The sequence below is a fragment of the Ptiloglossa arizonensis genome, chromosome 1, assembly GCF_051014685.1.
Source record: "Ptiloglossa arizonensis isolate GNS036 chromosome 1, iyPtiAriz1_principal, whole genome shotgun sequence".
Lineage (NCBI taxonomy): Eukaryota > Metazoa > Arthropoda > Insecta > Hymenoptera > Colletidae > Ptiloglossa > Ptiloglossa arizonensis.
The window spans coordinates 28657484-28678530 of record NC_135048.1 but is presented as its reverse complement, the minus strand read 5'-3'; the positions used below and the strand labels follow the sequence as shown (position 1 = coordinate 28678530).

Genomic DNA, 21047 nt, shown 5'->3' with positions numbered 1-21047 from the left:
TATACCTCTATTAATTTAAATACGAAAAACTCCACTATATATTTCAGTATCGAAACAAATTGTTAGTGACTTTTTTTTTTATTTAAATAAAATTCAATATCAGAAGATTTCTACTACTATCCAAACACCTTATACCTATGTTAATTCAAATACGGAAAACTCGTGAATATACTTTAATATCGAAACAAATTGTTAGTTCCTTTTTTTTTTATTTAAATAAAGTTCAATATCAGAAAAGTTTTCCTATTAAAATATCTTATATATATGTAAGATACAGATATGTTCTAGATACAGAAGACTTCATTATATACTCTAATATTAAAACAAATTCTTAGTTCCCCTTTTTGTTCATTTAAATAAACAATATCAGAAGAGTTCTATTACTATTCAACCATCTTACATATCTCTCTCTATTAATTCAAATACAGAAGACTCTATTGTATACCCTAATATTAAAACAAATTCTTAGTTGTTTTGTTTCATTTAAATAAACAAAATCCAATACCAAAAGAGTTCTCCTATCCAAACAACTTAAATCTCTATCAATTCGAATACGAAAAGCTCCATTATATACTCCAATATTGAAACAAATTTTTAATTCTCCTTTTTGTTCATTTAAATAAACAAAATCCAATATCAGAAAAGTTCAATTACTATCGAAACATCTTACATATCTCTCTCTATTAATTCAAATACAGAAGACTCTATTGTATACCCTAATATTAAAACAAATTCTTAGTTATTTTGTTTCATTTAAATAAACAAAATCCAATATCAGAAAAGTTCAATTACTATCCAACCATCTTACATATCTCTCTCTATTAATTCAGATACGGAAAACTCCATTGTATACCCTAAATTAAAATAAATTCTTAGTCCTTGTTTTTTTTTATTTAAACAAAGTTCAATATCAGAAGACTTCTCCTATCCAAACAACTTAAATCTCTATCAATTCGAATACGAAAAGCTCCATTATATACTCCAATATTAAAACAAATTCTTAATTCTCCTTTTTGTTCATTTCAATAAAAAAATCCAATATCAGAAGAGTTCTACTATAAAAACACTTTATGTATATCTCAATTAATCCAAATACAGAAACTCCTGTATATACTTTAACATCAAAACAAATTCTCAGTCCTTTTCTTTTTATTTAAACAAAGTTCAACATCAGAAGACTTCTCCTATCCAAACAAACATAAAATCTCCATCAATACGAATACAAAAATCTCCACCATACTTAAATTCCACTGGAATCTCTACCTTCCCCCTGTACGAGCCAGACCGTGCCTAGACACCATCAGGTAATTCGTCTCGAAATTTTCCTAACGTCCAAAAACCAGCTTAGGTGTCTATTCATCTTCGAAGGTCGTCTGGCATATCTTGAAAGAAAAGACCCAGGCCCAGTCTCGATCCTCTTCTCGCACGATGCGTGATCCCGTCACGGTCAAATCGTATCCGCGTTTGTCGGTCAATTAGAGTCCAGAACGAGTACCGGTAACATAGAGGCGAACGGTTGTCGGTGAACGTCCGCAGGGGGTCGTCGACCCAAGTCCAGCCGACCCAGGCCTCAGACTCGTTCGTTTTTAACGCAGCTACTTGGTAACGTACTTCCCTGTACCAAGACCTCTCCATTTTTCCCTCGAACTTGATCCGAAACTCTTTAAAAGTCCACTTTGGAGGGGGCTACCCTTTAGGTGGTTCTTCCATGCCCGGTAACAGTGTAGATAATGTCGTCATCGAGTCAGGGAGCATCGCGCGATTACGTTACCGTTGCGGATTTACCAACGATCGACGACGATCAACTCCAACTCCTTAAGCGCCTTAATCTCTGTCCGAGCACAAGCGATTGGAGTTTTGCCCGGAGAAGTTCCTCGGTAAACGTTCGGGGTGCATTCTCGAATAAATTAAGACGACGTCCAGGGACGACGTCTCTCCCTACAGGATTGTGCAGCTATCACGCTCTCGCCGACGTATCGTTCTGGCCGAAAATTTGCATGCGATATCGTGTGCCTACCGACTGTTCGCTACCTAGACCCCGCACCAGCACCGCAGATCCATTCGATAAGAACGAGAACGGCCGGTGGTATATCCAGCCGAGAGAGATCGATACATCAGGTCGCTGGCATAACTTTCGTCCGCCCGGGGCGAGTCATTGTTTAAAAACACGCGCTGCCCCGCAATTAAGGCGCTTCCTGGGAAAAGGGCTCTCGTGTAGGTCTATAGGTAAATCGTCTTGATAAATTGTCGCTGGAAAGTTTCCGGTCCCCCGATCGAAATATTCTGACCCAACTTCGTGAAAAATAGTCCTACGACATCTACACGGGGTCGTTTTAAAGGTCGAGTTCTCTAGTTTTTGTGTGCTAGAATTTAATCACCTTGAAAAGTTTCTTTGTATCGGGTAGGGAGCGAAGAAGTGAAGTTTTCTTGGAGGAAACTGGAACGTTTTTAAATCTTTGCTAATTGTTTAAATAATTTTTCATGTATTTAGAATTATGGTGAATTTAAAGATGGAAGTTTGCTTTTTGTAATGACTCGTTAACAGTTGGTGTACGATTTTTTTTCATCGTGTTGTTGAACTTTGAATGAAAAGTGTCATATTGGAATTGGAATACAATTTGGGGTTGATGAGGTAACTGTTTGGACACTTGGTTATAGCAAGGCATGAATGTTAATTAACAATTTTTTTCTTGAAATGTCACCCAAAGACCAAGAAAGTTACCAAAATTGATTTCAATTAGTATTTTAGATATTTTATTAATTGACATCTATGCGTAACGGTGACAATTTAATTGTAAATATCTAAAAAACTATCGAGTATTCAACCCTATTATACTACACTTTCGTAAACGAATCGCCGAATCCACCGGTACGCCAAGTTTCGGCCAAATCCGTGACCCGAGGCTCCTACACGTTATAAGCTACTTCCAGTTTTCTTCTCAGTGTGCAAACGTTTTCACTTCAAACCTGCAAACAATTGCCTTCCAAGATTTTTGCTCCGTATACAGAGAACTCGATATAATTTTACCCGCGTAAATATTTTTAAACGTACAAATTTTTCAAAACTCCCTCCTGAGCACTCTCTCGATGAGAGCTCCCTCTAGTGAGAATTCTACAGGTTTCACGAACCCTACAATTCTCCCATACGATTAACTCGTTTCTAAATTCGTATCAACCCTCGTAATACCAGTGGTTCTTAACCAACGGATGGGTCAAAATAGACCCCTAATCTCACCTCGTGTACACTTCGAACGAAGATCCAGTTACTTCGTCGTACCGTTCTCAATTTTTACGATACCGACAATATGTATTTTAAGCGATATAAAATGTCTCTGGGTCCGAAAAGACCCACGCGTGGTACAGTTGACGATTAACTCGTTTCTAAATTCGTATGAACCCTCGTAATACCGATGATTCGGTCACCATGATTGAAACCAACACCTGGGTCAAAATTGACCCATAGCCTCGTCTCGCGTACACTTCGAACGAAGATTCAGTTACTTCGTCGTGCCGTTCTCAATTTCCACGATACCGACGAAATATGTTTCAAACGATGCAGGTATCTCCTCTCTGGGTCCATAAAGACCCACGCGTGGTACAGGCAAGGTTAATCGACCGATCGGTACGAAATCGCACGAAAACGACGTTACGCACCATGCTCGGTCGTAGGTGGAGAATCGGTATAGTCGCTCGCGTCGACGAGATCGGCTCGCAACGTCGCGCGCGTGCACGCTAGAGCTGTAAGCTCGCGATCCCATTACCCTCATCCCGGTTGTAAAACTGCTAAAACGAGTGTATTTTTTCTTCTCGAATTGCAGCAACTGTTCCGAAGTCAGCCGCAGGGTGCCACGCCGCAGCAGTTGCAGTTGCTCCAACAGCAGCAGCAACAACAGCAACAGCAGTACCTGGCCGCGTCACAGGCGCAGCAACAGCAACAGCAACAACAACAGCAGAACTTCCCCACGGCGCCTTATACCGTGATCAGCGGCCAGGAACCGTACGTCGGGGCATTGATAGCCGGAGCACCACCTCCGGTGGTACCACAGTATTATGGAGTCGCGCCGTGGGTTTATCCAGCGGGATTGCTGCCGCAAGCACCTCCGCAAGCGGCCGCCCCGCCGCCGCCAAGACGACCACTGACACCGTCGTCAGCCGCGGCGGCCGCAGCTGCCGCCCAAGACACGGCAAATAATTTGGCGCAGACTGTAAGCGGCTAATTAGTCTGTTTCTCGAAAGCGAACACGATTTCGGGGTAACGGGGCGGGGGGAGGGGTCTAGGGAGGGGAATCGGACGAGGAGAGGAAGAGGGCGTGTTTAGAAATAAATTCTATTGTCGTCCCGGGCCGTTTTAAGATCGTGTCCCGTGACAGATGGACCCGGAGGGTCTCTCCTCGTTGCTCCTAATAACGAAATCTGGCCATCCTAGACGAAGGTCTTCGGTAGAGATTAAATATAAACCAACGGTTCGCTCCGCGTTGTCCGTTCGAAACTACATCACCCAACAAGACACCGCCAGACGGTATTGGGTCCAGTTCGTTGACCCCTATGTCCATTTCTTCCAGGTCCAGGGCCAATACCAGGTGATACCAGCCTACTACGATCAGAACGGATCCATCGTGATGGGTGGTGTCCGCGGATTGAGCTCCGCGGCAACCCCCATGAGACTGGTCAGCCCGGCACCGGTTCTCGTTAACAGAGCCCCGTCACAACCGCCACCAGGACCACCGGCTCCACCGCCGCCGAGTCTATACTCGCAACCGACTCCCACGTCCCATAGTAACGCAACGGCGGGGGAATGTTTGGGTAAGATCATCACACTCAGCGCCATCTGGCGACACTGTGATCGAACCACCCACTCCACCGTTGTTTGTAGATACATGTGTGATACTGTGTTCTCGATACTCTCGCCCCCCCCCCCTCCCCTACATACACACACACGCCTTCGAGAAGCGCGTACGGCGATAGGACACGCCCCCGTGACCCCCACCACGGGCGCTCACGGTGCGCGCGCGTCTACGGAAGTCCCGCATGCGACGAATCGGTCTTACCAACTCTTTGCGTTCGACCTATCGGCAACTCGAGACTATTTGACGGGTATTTCTCACAATTATTTAATTTAAAATTTGGTATTTCTCACAACTATCGGCGTATTTCTCACAACTATTTAATTTAAAATGATTTCACTTCGTAAGATTTCACACAAACGGAATGGAAATTCACAAAACTGTATCTGGCATCGACACTTCGAGTTCCAATGAAATGAAACTTGAGTAAACGAGAGTCACCCTCTCGAGTGCAAAGGGTTAAGAAATTGTCACGCAGCGACGGATAAGTTTTTCTTCTGAGGGCGTGGACAATTCTGGAGACGCCCACTGGGTTGGTCCCCGCTTGATGTGCTTCTCGACCACACCCCCCACCCCCTCCCCGAGTACACGTAATATGTATATACATGCATGGCACCAGAAACATTCAAATACCACCCCCCCTGTCGGAAGATACGCATTTTCATTAACGTTCCGGGGCAACTGATCTCTCTCCGTTGTCCCGTACATATGTGTACATCACCCCCACGTGTATTAACCTCGTGACTAAAAAAAAAAAAAATTAAAAAGAAAAACAAACCAAATTTAAATTTAAAAAAAAAGAATAAAAAGAAGACCCGTGAACACGGTCCGACCATCCATCGATATTCAATAGTCGGAAGCGTTGCGTTTGTGTATATGTGTTGGAAACGGTGTACCGCTAGGCTTAATAGACGGTGTAAGGTTGGTAACGTACAGCGGATTAATTGATAACTAAGAGCGTGTGTGGGTTGCGGGCTTTCGGTGCAGGTCTGGCGGCGTGCAGTGCTGCAGCGGTGGTTGCACAAGCCCAAGCGGTCGCTGTACAACAGGCGCAGCAACAAGGATCAGGACTAGCTGCGGGTTTAGCCGCTCTGGGATACGGGGGCTCCCCACTGGGGGCACTGGGCTCGCCCGCTCAGCTCCAGAGCACAGGTACAACATTCCCTAGCCAACCGACGAATCATTGAATGAGAGAGCTCCCCCACCTTCGGTTTCAGGCGTCGTCGGCATCTTCGATATACATATATACATACTATATATATATATATATATATACATATATTTATCTATATATATATTCTATTTTTTTTTTTTGTACATAACCAAGAACCGAAAATGTCTGCATGCTTTTGCGAGAGCGTATCGTTTCTTTTTTTTTTTGTCTTTCGTTGTCATGTTCAACACCGTTAATCATCCTTCCAGTGACTGTCCTCTTTGTTGAAATCGAATTAAAATCGGTTCGTCCCGTGCCCCCTTCCATGGATACAACTTGAAGGATCACGTTTTTGTTCACAGGTTTGGGTCTCGGCGCATCGTCAACTGCGCGAAGAGATTCTTTCGATAGGAACACGTCAGCGTTCAGTCCCAGCCTGGAGTATAGCCGTGCAAAATGGCCGCAGAGTTATGGTGCCCTTGGTAAAACTTATTTTCATTGTCTTTTTCTTAGTCACTTCCAGCGTTATTGTCAGTTACTTTCACATTTAAAAAGAAAAAAAAAGGAACGTAATTGAACTAGTATCAGTATTTACACATAGTGAATTTAGTTTAGAAACTGTATCGATAAGATTGAAACGCGTTGTACAAAGTAATTTTCCGAAACAAATACATTCTTGAAGTACATTGTACTGTCCGTCCGTGAGAAGAAGGCTAACGAGTGTCCCCACTCTAGTTCACGGTCTCCCAATTCCCTTAGCATCGCACGCCATTGGCCGCTGTTGACCTTCATCACCATGCTCGGCCAATAGCGACAATGGAAGGGAGGAGCCAAACTCTAAACCAGAGTGGGGGTACTCGTTAGCCTTTTCCTTATGAACAGTACAACGTATTGGGTTGCTCGGAGAGTCATATAATTTTCCAAAAATGGAGAATATATAATTTAATGAAACGTTTATATACACTCTAAAAAAATCGTGTTTCATTTTCACCAAAAAAAAAAAGAAATGACTCTCTGAACAACCTGATACTTTACAAACCTTTCTCTTTGCCAATAGTGCACCATAGCAGCACTTGAAAATTGTTTACTTATATATTAGAATAGAAAGAGCTAGCCCCGTCATCTCTAGTACTGACACTGTTTGTAGTATTAATGTGTCTACATTTGCTCTGTCTACATTTGTCATCCTATTTGCAGGTACAGTAACAGCATCGCCAAGCCCATTAGGATTATCATTAACACCACCGCCGACCTTGGGAGGATCTTTAGGCGGACTGGTTGGTGGTGCCAGTCGGGTGTCCGCTGCTCCTGGAGCCGAGGCCAAGTTCCGTGCCAGCGCGGTTCCAGCTTTAACGGCCAACGGGGTGTTCGGCTCCAGTAGCTCTCTGTTTCCCAATCTGGTGGGCAAACCTGGTCGCGGCGGTGCTACTAGCATCGGTGATAAAAACGCTGGAGGACGATCGCGTTTACTGGAAGACTTCAGGAATAACCGGTACGCACGGTTCCTCGAATTTGTCTAACCCTGGAAGCAAGGTTCCGTCAAACTTTCAAGTATCAGGATCCAATTTTGATAACTCTCGAATCTCAATATTTGATCCGTACTACGGGAATCTCTGGCCTAACGCATTCCTCGGGTCTTTCTTGACCCATAGCGTTCCTAACCTTATTTTGCTACAATTAAAGCTACTGTAACTGACGCTACCGGATGCTTCGTATTCCCGCAGTCGTCTCGTCGGTGTCACGGTGTCGGAAACTCGAGTTCTGTACACTCGAGACACTTTTGCCCCGGAGACATTGCGCGCACAGTAACGGAAGAACGCTTACTCGACGAAACGGTGTTACGTTGCCGACGATAGCTCACGTCACGTGGTGTTTCTACGTGTTGCAGATTCCCGAGTCTTCAGCTGCGCGACCTAGCCAATCACATAGTCGAATTCAGCCAAGATCAGCACGGTTCCCGTTTCATTCAGCAGAAATTAGAACGCGCCTCGGCCAGCGAAAAGCAGCTCGTGTTCCAAGAAATCCTCACTTCTGCTTATTCATTGATGACGGATGTCTTTGGGAATTACGTTATTCAGAAGTTCTTCGAGTTTGGCACGCCGGAACAAAAGTCCACCCTCGCTCAAAAGGTGATTATCCGAAACCCTTGGTCGTTGGTCCGCTCTGTTATTAATGGCCTTCCGTAAAACGATAAGAGATCTGAAAAATGATGATTACCTTTGCGTGTCAACTGATTATTGTCCAATGATGGATCGTAATGTGGGCTGAACGCTTCGGTTCAACGTCATTTCAAGAGGCACTTTGAACGTTGCTACTCTCGTGTCCGTGTTACGTTTAGGTTCGAGGACACGTACTGCCCTTGGCGCTGCAGATGTACGGCTGTAGAGTGATTCAGAAGGCTCTTGAATCGATCGGACCGGAGCAGCAGCAGGAGATTGTACGGGAGCTGGACGGGCACGTTTTGAAGTGCGTAAAAGATCAAAATGGAAATCACGTCGTGCAAAAATGTATCGAGTGCGTCGAACCGCGAGCACTGCAGTTCGTGATCGGGGCATTCGCCGGTCAAGTTTACTCGTTGAGCACTCATCCGTACGGATGCAGAGTGATCCAACGTATTCTCGAGCACTGCACTCCCGAACAAACTCAGGGTATCCTTCAAGAGCTACACGCTGCCACTGATCAGCTCATTCAAGATCAGTATGGTAATTACGTTATCCAGCACGTACTAGGTGAGTAACGACCGTTCCCTTGTGTACCGCATTCGTCGTAACATTTTTCCTCTAACGAAAACACTTGACCGTTGACTGTTTCTTGCCGAAGAACACGGAAAACCGGAGGACAAGGCGCAGTTGATCAGCAGCGTTAGGGGTAAAGTACTTACTCTTTCTCAACACAAGTTCGCGAGCAACGTTGTTGAAAAGTGCGTAACTCATGCTACAAGACAAGAACGCGCTGTCCTGATCGAGGAAGTATGCGGCTTTAACGACAAGTAAGTGTTGCCCGTTGGACGCGAAATTTAAATTTAATTTCGCGACCACGTTGTTATTATTATTATTATTATTGTTATTATTATTATTGTTATTATTATTATTATTGTTATTATTATTATTATTGTTATAATATCACCGCGTTACGCAAACCTTGTAAATCCATCGTGTCGCTAATTTCTGCACGTGTTACAAAACAGCGCATTGAACGTTATGATGAAGGATCAGTATGCCAATTACGTGGTTCAGAAGATGATCGATGTAGCAGAACCGGCGCAACGCAAAGTATTGATGCACAAGATTCGCCCACACTTAGGCAGCTTGCGCAAGTACACCTACGGCAAACACATCATTGTCAAGCTTGAGAAGTTCTTCATGAAAACTGCATCCGCGATGGGGGTGGCGACACCTGCTGGTTCCACAACCGGTGGAAACGATCTCGGTCCCATCGGACCGCCTGCTTCTGCTGCTGGTCCTGTTTCCACGCCAGCTCAGCAGCCAACGCAGGTTCTATAAGCGTACGGTTTCAGAAAGTATAACAACAATTCGGGATCTTCTTCGTACGTTGAAGGAACACGTACCCAAGACCTACGTAAATATTTATTACAACGTATCTATCGCCATTGATTCATAATGGACGAGAGAAAAAAAAAATAATAAAAACGGGGATTCAGTTTTCCGTGCGCCGTGTTCGCCTTGTTGTCCCTTGTTTTGGAGCTATAAAAAAAAAAAATAAACCGCAGAAAGTGAGGGGAGAACACGCGTATATATATCCACTTTGAAAAACGAGAGAAAACGAATGGATAAACTAAATACCGAGACGATTTTTCTTATTTTTACAAAACCCGTATAAAGCCGACAGAATTTGTACAGAACATCCGAGAACCGGACAACGCGCGCGAGATCACGGCGCGTGGAAACAACGACAAAAAAAAAAAATGAATTGAAAACTTCAAAGGTCGAAATGTGTATCAGAAAGAAATCAATTTGTAGAATAACGTTAGAGGTGCAGTGCATTTTTCTATTAGCAATCTAACGTGCTGCCGAGTATAATATATATATTCGTAGCGATTCGCATTGAAGTGTCCCGAAAGTTGCACCGATAACGTTTTTTGAGAACCGAGTTTCTTCGAAACGGCTGGACAAGCTTCTTCGAGCTTGATCGTTAAAAAAAAAAAAAAGAAACTGCAGTGCTGAGATGGCTGATTGTCTTAACACCGCTCGTTTAATCGATCAGTTAACACAATTTCAAACACGGCACGGACACGTTCCGACAATTTGTAAGAAACTATTTTCTCCCCTCGGTTTGGGTAAAATCGTTATTTAACAAACACACACACATATATACACACACAAATATACACATATATATACACACACAAATATATACACACACACATATACACAGACACACACGTTATTATCCTTTTTAAACTCAGCACTCTTTCAAAAGAGCGTAGAGCTCTGTCCTCTGGCAAACACTTAAGCGAAAAAATAGGAAAAATGCAAAAAAGAGGTAAACTGCAAGAGAAATCGCGCGCGCGTACCCGTTTCACGGTTCACGCGGCGATCACAAAACTCGGTAAACAACAGCAACAGGTTCGATGATGAGAAAATTGTGTTTAGACAGCTAGGATAGATCTTAGAGCTGCATGCATTTATATCGAGTTGTAACGAGAGTGCGATGTCCGTAATATACCATGCACGAGACGTCTTGGTCGCGAGTGTACCGTACAGCCTTTGCACGCTAAAAGTAGTATTATCCTTGTGTGCGGTACACGTCCGATCAACGAATCGGTATCGGTTCAGATTTGATAGATGGTTAGGAGCTACAGATACGTTGATTAAAATCTAGCATAGCGTTTGACATGGGAATGAAGCTGAGTATCCCTAACCGGACCGCTGATCTGCCCCCTTGATTGCTTCAGATTGTTCGTGAATAATAATAATAATTATATAAAAAAAAAAAAAACGATAACAGGAAAAAAGGAAAGGAAACCAAGTTCGTTATTCTCGTTTCACGTTTAGGAAGAAATTTTCGAAAACGAATCAGTATATAATATATATGTGTATTCCTTCTCGAAAAAAAAAAGAAAAAAAAAACGGAATTTAGCAGAAGCGATGGTAAGATCGAAACATAAAGATGGAAAAGACAGAGAAAAAATAATGAGGAGAGACATCAAGTCGTCAGCACGGTTCTCCTTTGTTCGTTTTACGTTTGTCGCCTTCGAGCGCGGAGCATTTTTTTCTACTCTCTTAAACGTCCTTTTTACATCCCCCTCTACCTCGATACCTTATCCTCCCGCCCAATCCTGCACCCCTTAAGCCCCTCCCCCGCCCAAGAAACGCCCACTACCCACGCCCTCGTCTTCTTCCCAATCCCTATGATCCTCGAATTTTGTAAATTGTGATATAAATAAATAACAAATGTGTATAGGAACGACGTGACAACCCTACATGAGGAACCGTAAATTCAATGAATAATTTTATTTTTCACGGGAATTCTCTCCTTTTTAACGGACTTTGTGAATATCGTGTATTATAATAATTACTAATTATATTAAATTTAAATATGATTTACGTTCTAATGCTGCTGACCCTCGATCAATATACGTTACATTTCCCTTTCTCCTACCGTGTTAAAGATGGTTTCAACCACACCCACCCTATCACCATTCCCCGCCCACCACCAGATCCCTCCTCCCTTCACATACACGCACGCTCATACATTATCCAGTTGTAAGATATAGACATTTTTGACAAAACGAGACGCTCTATAGGAAAGAAATCGTTTATATTCGGATTCATCCAATTCTCCCGAATCGTCCCCGTCCAAAACCCCCACTGACTCCTCGCAACACACACACCACACCCACGTCCCCGCCCCCTTAGTCCACAGTCCTTTTAAAAGTAATCGCAGCCATCGCGTGATCGCGATGATCTTTGAACGTAACTGAGACCCATTGTACATTGTATAAATGATAACGCGTTCTTTAAAAAAGAAGAAAAACGTCAGGAAATTAATGTTCCCATTGCGTGTGTATCTATATCTCTTTTCGCGCCACATTTCCCCCTCTGCCCCACTTTTGCCCCGCCCCCCTTCACTCATTTACACGTTCTCACAGAGTTAGAACATGTATGTAGACATACCCGGAGCATTTCGATTTGTATATTTAATACTGATCACACAAAGACGGTTGGAAAGAGCACCTCTCAGCTGTTTTCAATAGAGAATCGGAATTTTTTGTTTGTTTCTTTTTTTTTCTTTCTTTCTTTCTTTCTTTTTCTTCTTCTTCTCTTCGTTTTATTCTGTTTCATTTTATTCCATGTTCTGTAATCATTTGTTGTCTTCTTCTTTTATCATCGAGATCGCGTACCATCCAAATGTTTTATGTCCTCGTTGCTCAGGTCCTTGGTTCCGGTTTTTTTTTTTTTTTTTTTATTATTGGTCTTCGTTGCGTCGTCCGCACGCGTCACGTGACCCACGCGACGCGTTTTTACGTTCTTGATTTCTCTCGTTCGAACGACGATTGCAACCCGACAAGTACGATTGTACACAAGTCTTCGAGCCAATCGAAAATAAGGGTGGCGAGATCTCGCTGCAGAATTTTCATTCCCCTTCTTTTAAGGACCACATCTCCCCCTCATTCTCTATTTATCTACCCAGCTATCTCTTTCTACGAATTTCATATTTTATCTTTTTTTTTTCTTCTTTTTTTCTCTCTCGAGCAAACGTTCTAACCTACGCGGCTCCTCTCTACTCGCAATTTTTATCCGTTCGGGACGACGTATCCTTCGAGGAGGCAAACAAGAGGGGATAAAAAAAAAAATAATAATCTAAAGAACCATCGATGCCGCGAAGGAGAAACGACATTGCGTAGTTCGGGTATCTTTTGTAAATTTCGCGCACGTTTCGAGGCCAAAAGAGTATCGCACTCGCGGGAATGCCGAGAGAACGAACCCAAAGCACATCGAGGCAGCGAAACGGGAAAGTTTTTTTTTTTTCATCCAAATCGCTTCACGAGTCGTATAACGTGTGTATATATAAATTATTCTTCGTCGCGGGAGAGGTTCTCTCGATGATTGTACAAAAAGGAAAGAAAAAAAGGAAAAGACACTAAGAAACGAATGAAAATCTCGCCAATGTTTTTTAAATTCGACGTTCGTACGCGCGATGATGCACCGTCTCCAATCTGCCGCCGCCGCCGCCGCCACCGCTCCTCCACCCATCCGCCCCCCATTTGTATACACATCCGAGAAAGAGGAAAAAGAAGAAGAAAAAAAAAAAAAAGAAACTGAAAGAAGGTTCGTTTGCGCGTTGCGTTCTCGTAACCGACGATAGGACAATGACGATGATGATGATGATGATAATAATAATAATAAGATCGAGTTGTAATCCTAAAAGAAATGAAAAGAAAAAAGAAAGAAAAGAAAGAAAGAAAGAAACCGTGTACAATGTATAATATTTTGTTAAAACTTAGGTGTTAAATATGTAGAATTCTAAAGAAACGAAAGAAAAACAAGGAATACGAGAAGAACGATAAAGGGAGGAGCAATGATAACGATGACGATGAAATAAGGAACGGGACAAAATATAAAAAAGGGGAGAACCGCAAGCAACTCGAGATCCGTCGCGATTTTGTACAAAAACTAATAAAAGGGGAAAAACTTTCAATGTGCAAAAAATGGTGAGAAGAGGAAGGAAAACATAGCCGCTTTCTTTGTAAGATATTGTAAATAACGATTTATTAACGAAAATTGACAAATTCTTAGGTACCCTTTCTCTTTCTTCTTCGCGCGGAGATTATTTACTCTAGTTAACGACACGGGCCGGTTCACGAATAGGGAAACGAAACAACAACAATAATAACAACAACGAGATAAATAGAAGGGAAAACGAAACAAAGAAGGGGAAAACTTTTATCGAAAAAACGTAAGAGGCGCGTGAAGTAAAATGCGATACTTACTATCGGATTTTGAAGCGGTTTTTCTTTCTTGTGTTTTTTTTTTTTTTTCTTTTTTTTAGTTCGATTCCGCTCTTCCTGTTCCTCGATACTGTTGATTTCGATTCGAATCGGTGGTCGATACTCGTGGCCGAACAACGACGAGAGGCGGGTTGTTGTTGCCCCGCCCCTACTCTCCTCCCCCTGCCCCCTCCGCATAGAATCGATCTTTTCGGAAATCGCTGAGAGGAAGCTGCTCGTTTTGGAGCCGCAGATAAAAAAAAAAGAAAAGAAACACACACACACACACACGGGGAAAAAAAAGAAACGAATAAAACATAGGGAAACTGGTAAACGAAAAAAAACAATACATGTACGATAACGAAACGCAAAACTCGATATATACAGACAGAGACATTCCAACCGCCAACTCTTTTCACCCCTCGGTCGACAGGATATATAGTTCGCTGTTAACGTGGATTTACGTAGTTAACGACGTTTAATGCGTTACCGATATTTAAATAAGGAATGACGATAGTTCCTTCGTCCGTGTAAATCGCGCGCATCATTTGTAAATTAAAAACGTGTCGGAAACGAACGTCTCATTTTTTGTAATAGAAGCATCGATATAATCACCCCCCACCACCCCCCTGTCGAAGTAGGAAAACCCGCAAAAGAAAAGAAACCGAAAAGTCACATAGCAGAAGCGAAACTCGAACGCAAAATCTCATGTCTTATCAGCTAAGGTTACTTGATTACTATTATACTTTTTACTATTATAATTATTATTAATATTATTATTCTTATTATTACGATTAATATGATTATTATAATTATTATTGCTATAGTTACTCTTACCAATATTTGTTTGATTAACGACCTTCCCTTTATTAATTATTATTGCTATTACTAATGTTTGCTAGATACACACTTCTATATAAATATGAATATAAATATATATATATATATATACATTTATATATATATATATGTGTGTATATATATATATATATATATAAAACACGCGTAAACACGCTCACGTATATAATGCTTTATAAATATGGTACATACGAAATACGGATACACTTTCTTTTTACGGCCCGGCCTTCCCGTTTCTGTCCTTTTTGAATCGAGAAACGAAAAAGAACTTTACTTTGATCGGAACTTTGGTAACGAACGTTTAGCGATATAGGTTGACAACACCTGATTGCTGTCGTGTTATATATATATATATATATTTATATATATACATATACATATATCTACTTAAGCTTCTGAGGAACGAAAAGAAATTCTTTAACGACTTTTTGATTATAAATAGTGTAAATTTTTTATATAGCGCGAGAATGGAAATAATTATTGGTTGCGCGACTTCTACGAGGTGCGCGTGCACCGTGTATAAAACGAAAACCGAGCAAAAACAAAAAGCGGACAAACAAATAATATCCGATGGAAAATGCGGAATTCGTAACGAAACAACAACAACAACAACAGGGAAAATTTAAAGCTACACGAACACGGTCTTTCGATCTTTCCCCTCGACGAAACATGGCGTATAGTTTTTTTTCTTCGTTCTTTCTTTTCCCGCATTACGGATCGCGCGATCCCAGGATCCGCGTCTGCGAATATTTTCGTCGTCTTTATCCCCGCCCTCCCTCCGCCCACTCGGAGAAAGTAGCCCACGCCCCGTCAACTCCCACTCCTGCTCCCACGCCCCGTTAACCACCCACTCCCATTCCCACGCCCCGTTAACCGCCACTCCTACTCCCACGCCCAGTCAGCGAATCGTTCTTGCGTACAATCCTGTTCCTCGAGCGTGTTGTACTCTTTGTAAAATATAATGTAAAAGTGTGCGAGACATTTCTCAGTATTTCTGTACACACGGTTTTGGTATGGTCCTCTTTTGTAAATTTCTGTGCGAGATCCATACGATTCGTCATCGAGCAAATGGAACAATTTTTGTTAATAAAGGATCCGAATCGCGGGATTTGTAACGCAAAAAAAAACTAAAAAAAAAAAAAACAACAACAACAACATCAGTATCGAATCTTATTCTTGCCTGTGTTTTGTGTGTAAAAAAAGAAAACGAAGAAAAAAAGGGAGAAACGATCGACGGGCTCGTTCGTTCCTCTCGGGTAGCGCGCGAAAAAACTTCCGAAAAAGAAACAATAAACGCAATTCGACGTTCGCGCGCACCCGAACCAAAGAAAGAAAGAAAAGAGGAACATGTTCCATCGGGACGGGGGACAAAAGAAAATGTATTGCGTAGACATTGAAAAAGAAAAAATTCGTATTTCGCGAAATTCTGCGCGCGCACCTAAAACACTTGCGAGAGCATTATCCAAAGGGGCACCTTCGTAAGATAATATCCCTGTATATAATGAATCCGTAGGAACGAAATTCGACGAGAGACGCTACTTTGTTTATTTTTTTTTTTTCCTTTCTTTCGATCACCGAAAATCGAAAACAAACACGGTGCCCCGAAGAATTCTTGCAAATCGATCGCTCGTCCCATTCGGCAAACAGAGATCAAAATTGCGCGTTCTCGGAACGCATAACGAAAAGAGAACAAGAGAAAAAAAAAATAAAACAACAACAACAATATTAACAACAATAGTAAGAGAAAAAGTAAAATGAAAATAGTTGCGCTCAATTCGGCGTATGCAGAGATATCGTGCAAACAATACGACAGCGTTTTCCACGCGTTGCGTTACGTATAATCCCTTTTGCGCTCCTTTTTAACCTTCGATATTTGTACTTTAGATACAATCATCAATCTCTCTGTCTCTCTTTCGCCGCCTTTCTCCTAAACAACCGGACACGCGCCACCACCCCGTCCCCCCTCCTCGTGGACGGGGGTGGAGTATCGTTCTCAGACATCCGAGAAAAATGAAGGGAAAGAAAAAAAAAAGAAAAAGAAAACCGACGGAACAAAGAAAAGGGTTCCCCCATCCTCGATCGGGGGGAATGCGCGTACGAGGATTCGAAAGAGAAAAAAAAAACACAATTAAGCAACCCTATAAATAATTGATTATACATATATATACATATAAATATATATATATATATATCTGTATATGTATACCTAAAAAGAAAAAAAAAATAACTTTGAAACCTATCGGTATATGATATATATGTAATAAGTACTATTTAAATATTGTAACAATTGTATATGATTTTAATACTACATGCTAATTGTATTATATATATATGAAGGATCTGCGACCTCCCACTTGTAGTACACACTCGATCGTACGCCACGCACACATCATCCACAAACCGCGTACAACCATGTTCGCGATCCAAACGCAAACACACGGCAACGCGTTGTCGGCACGTCGCTATGGCAACGTGGCACAACAATCCGTGCGAACACTACCGCGTCGCTCGCGCGCGACAAACGCGCCTACACGCACCCAAACAAACCCAAACAAACGTACACGCAAACGTAAACAAACACGTACACACCGGGTTCGAGTATGAAGGACATTTCTCTACATTTGTTCATCGTCCGTGCACCCCCCACCTGTTTTTCAACTGCCATGGCGCTATATATTTATGTGTACGAGCAGCGTTTAGTCTCTAACGACCAACGCGGAGAACGTAATAGCGAAAAGAAAATATGAATAATCGGTTATAGCCCGACTCCCTTCGTTCGAGGCTGCGCGCGCTCACGGACGAACGGAGGACGAAGAGGGGAAGGGGAAACATAGTGTGTAAACATCCACGGGAATGGTGCGCCCTGATATTAAGACTGATGTACAGTAGCGCGCTATTCTCATATCGCGGCAAATATATCACATCGTGTCACCCGTCTCCAAACCGCGTCATACGACACCACACGGTACATCATACGCCCGCAAACAAACACATACAAACACATACAAACGCGAACAAACTCAAGATGATACAAACACGCAGACACACCTAGCAAACCACTACGGATTCGCAGGGCTAATTGAACATATATATATAATATATATATATATATATATATATATACATATACACACACATCGTATATATTTGTCAGATATATGTCATATATGTATGCGTACACTCGTTCACCACGCCACACTGGCTCCTACACACTCGCACGCGACGAATTTTGACGATATTTGTTACTTTCTTTTTTCTTTCTTTTTTTTTCTTTTGTTTTCGTTTTTTCTTTTTCTTTTCTATTTTTTTTTTTCTTTTTTTTTTCCCGGTCAGTTTCAAATTCGGGCCTCTTCTTTTCGTTCGTCCGTGTATACATCGTCGGGGAAAACAAATAATCGGAAGATCGAGAAATAATTTTCGCCGGGAGAACAAAAGGTGTCGCGTCGGGTAAATCGTAAGTTGTAATATATATGTAAGAGTGTAATAAGATTGTAATGTAAATTATTTGACGTTGCGTTGCTCGATACTGTTCGTAGGAGGAGCGTGAAGAAATTAATTTGCGACGAGTTCCTTGATTACGATTTATTTTTTTCTCTTTTTTTCTTTTTGTTTTCGTTTGTTTTTCTTTTCTTTTTTTTTCGTTTTTCTTTTCTTTCGTTCTTTTCTCGTTTTTGTTTTTTTTTTTTTCGTTTTTTTGTTTCACACGTCGTTACTCGTTTTCGTAAGCTCTCTTCTCGTTCGCGGAAACCGAAAATGGAGATAAAAGAAAAAAGAAAATCGGTGTTCGGCGAGCGTAGCGCGCGCGCGCGCGCGCGAGCAATGTACGAGCCGGTGATGCTTATGGGACACACGGTAGATATTGCCGAGGGATATAAAAGAGCAAGAAAATGTATTCCATATTAGCGGATAAATTAGATAAGTGGGACGGACAGGCATACGGATTAAAACTAAAAGAATTGCATAACTTGTATATTAGTGTATAGAACGTAGTAGAAACGATGAAATAGCCACGAAGATGAATCATTTTCGACGATGTTTTTTACAAGCAGGCAGAACAGTGCGAGTAGATTAAAGAGACAAACAAATAAAGAAAAAAAAAAAGATGTAATACGTCATTGTACCATTTAAGTGAACTAAACTAAACGAAACAAAAAATGGAAAAAAAGTAACGAGAGAGAGAGCATGTCGAGTGAAAAAGAAAAACCAGTTTATAAACGCGACGATGCCGCGCAAAGCGACGAAAAAAATGAAACGAACCGAAGGAAGAAAAAGAAAAAAAAAAGTAAAATATTAAAAATTGAAAACCGCCACCTCGAATGAAAAAGAAGTAAATAGTTACGATTCTAGGAACAACGGGAAAAGAAAAGTTTGAGAGAAAAAAAAAACAAAAGAAAAAGAGTAACTTTTACGACACTTTGACCCGTTCGCGCCCGAAAGAAAAGAAAAAAAAGAAACACCTCCCCCCACTCCAAACCCCGGTATAAAGAAGAGCGTAGATTTTTTTAAAGATAGTCCACACACACACACACACACGTACACGCAAAAGTCGATGTAATACGGTAGCCGACGGTACTCGGAATTTTTTGAAATGTTTGCGCGTGCAATCGTGCACCCGCGGGACAATTTTTCAGAGCACAACACGCGAAACCCAATGAGATAACACGAGAACAAAAAAAAGAAAAAAAAATTGTATAAGAAAGAATGAGAAAAGACGTTTTAAACGAACGAACAATACGGTACTTGCATAAAGTTCTGTGCTTCCCCTCGATTAGTTTTCTTTCTTGTTGCAAAACACGCCGCATAAAAGAAATTCACATTCGCCACTGTCGCGCCGCTGCGTTCTCGTTTTTTCCTTCACATGTATTGTCCGAACGATCGAAACGACACACGACCGCTGCTTTCTTTTTCGACTCGTGGTGGCAGGCGGTTCAAAGATTGCCCAGGTCCAAAGAGTTCCGTTTTTTTCCCGGCTTCTACGTTTGTACGTTCTGTCGAACCGACACGCGATGCGTTTTTTCCGCCGATTATACATGTATTGTAAAACTATTCCCAGGAACGATAACGCGTCGTTTACGGTATTATTATATATACTAATTAGCGTCTTTGTCGATTGTATTTCATATTTTCTAGAACGTTAATAAAAAGGATTTTTGAATCTGAGTATATAATGTGAAAGGTGGATGTCGTGATATAACTTATTGCAATAAGACGAATCGAAATGGAGGAAAAGGGGAGAGAAAAGAAAACAAACAAAAAAAAAAAGAACGAGAACTAAAATAACAAGTCGACGAGAGAAAGGGAATCGATACACGTGGTAGCTCTACACGTTCCTGTTTTCGTTCGATCATCGTGCAGGATTGATTTCTTTGCTCTTTGGATCCAGCGCATTCTCGTTTTTTTTCGATACGATAATTTTACTTTCTTTTTTTCTTTTTCTTTTTCTTTTAATTTTCGTCGTTAGTGTTCCAACCTTTTTCGTTCACCGTTTCTCCCGTCACGCATCCTTTTCCCAGTTTTGTACGTTTCTTTGGCAGAAATCCATCTCGATACCTACGGTTCTACAGGTTTTTATTTCACGTTGATTTTGGAAAGACAATGGTAGGTTAAAAATTTGGAAACGACGGCAAACCGTAACGATGTAACTGCATTTCACAAAACCGGAAAACTTAGAGGTTTACTACAGTTTATCGAGTTACTCATTAGTCGTGTCAGCGTGTGTTCGACTAAGAACCACCACGCGAAGTAAATAAAGTTATAATTAAATAATGGATTAATCGAGTTTATATATATATATAAAAAAATATATATATGAATTTAATATATATATATATGTAATTTTTTTAAATATATATATATATATATCAATTTAATAATATATATATATCTAAAGTTTATATATATTTATATATATATGAACTTCAGTATACTTCGAAATGGTATTTGTTCGTACCGAAAACTTTACAACCGGTAGACGCGGTTATATTACATGTATGCTTTCTGTCGCTTGTGTATTTTGTCTTCTTTATTATTATTATTTTTTTTTTTTTTTACGTTAGGAGTACCTACCTTAGTTCTTATTTATTGTCATCCTTTACACCGACTCGAGACAATTTACACGTAGGGGGATCTACGTATTTCTTTTCTTCTTTTTGCTCCCGTCGAGTTTTACTTGCTCTCTTTCTTGAACTTTTGTCGACGTTTAATCAATTCTACGAATCGTTGAAAAGTACGTACAAAAAGT

General features: G+C 41.3%; 1 protein-coding gene across 3 annotated transcripts in view; it reads left to right on the top strand.

Annotated features, from left to right (window-relative positions):
* Nucleotides 1–20108, top strand: part of Pum (pumilio) — a 180311-nt gene extending 160203 nt beyond the window's left edge. For 2 of the 3 annotated variants that reach the window (XM_076326600.1, XM_076326602.1), the window contains exons 10-18: nucleotides 3819–4205; nucleotides 4563–4803; nucleotides 5832–5996; nucleotides 6360–6479; nucleotides 7195–7489; nucleotides 7886–8126; nucleotides 8336–8726; nucleotides 8818–8986; nucleotides 9185–20108. In XM_076326600.1, coding sequence (XP_076182715.1) covers nucleotides 3819–4205; nucleotides 4563–4803; nucleotides 5832–5996; nucleotides 6360–6479; nucleotides 7195–7489; nucleotides 7886–8126; nucleotides 8336–8726; nucleotides 8818–8986; nucleotides 9185–9500 — 2325 coding nt within the window. In that variant the 3' untranslated portion in view covers nucleotides 9501–20108. The remainder of the gene's footprint in view (nucleotides 1–3818; nucleotides 4206–4562; nucleotides 4804–5831; nucleotides 5997–6359; nucleotides 6480–7194; nucleotides 7490–7885; nucleotides 8127–8335; nucleotides 8727–8817; nucleotides 8987–9184) is intronic. The other variant, XM_076326605.1, reaches the window with a different exon arrangement.
* Nucleotides 20109–21047: the final 939 nt, after the last annotated feature.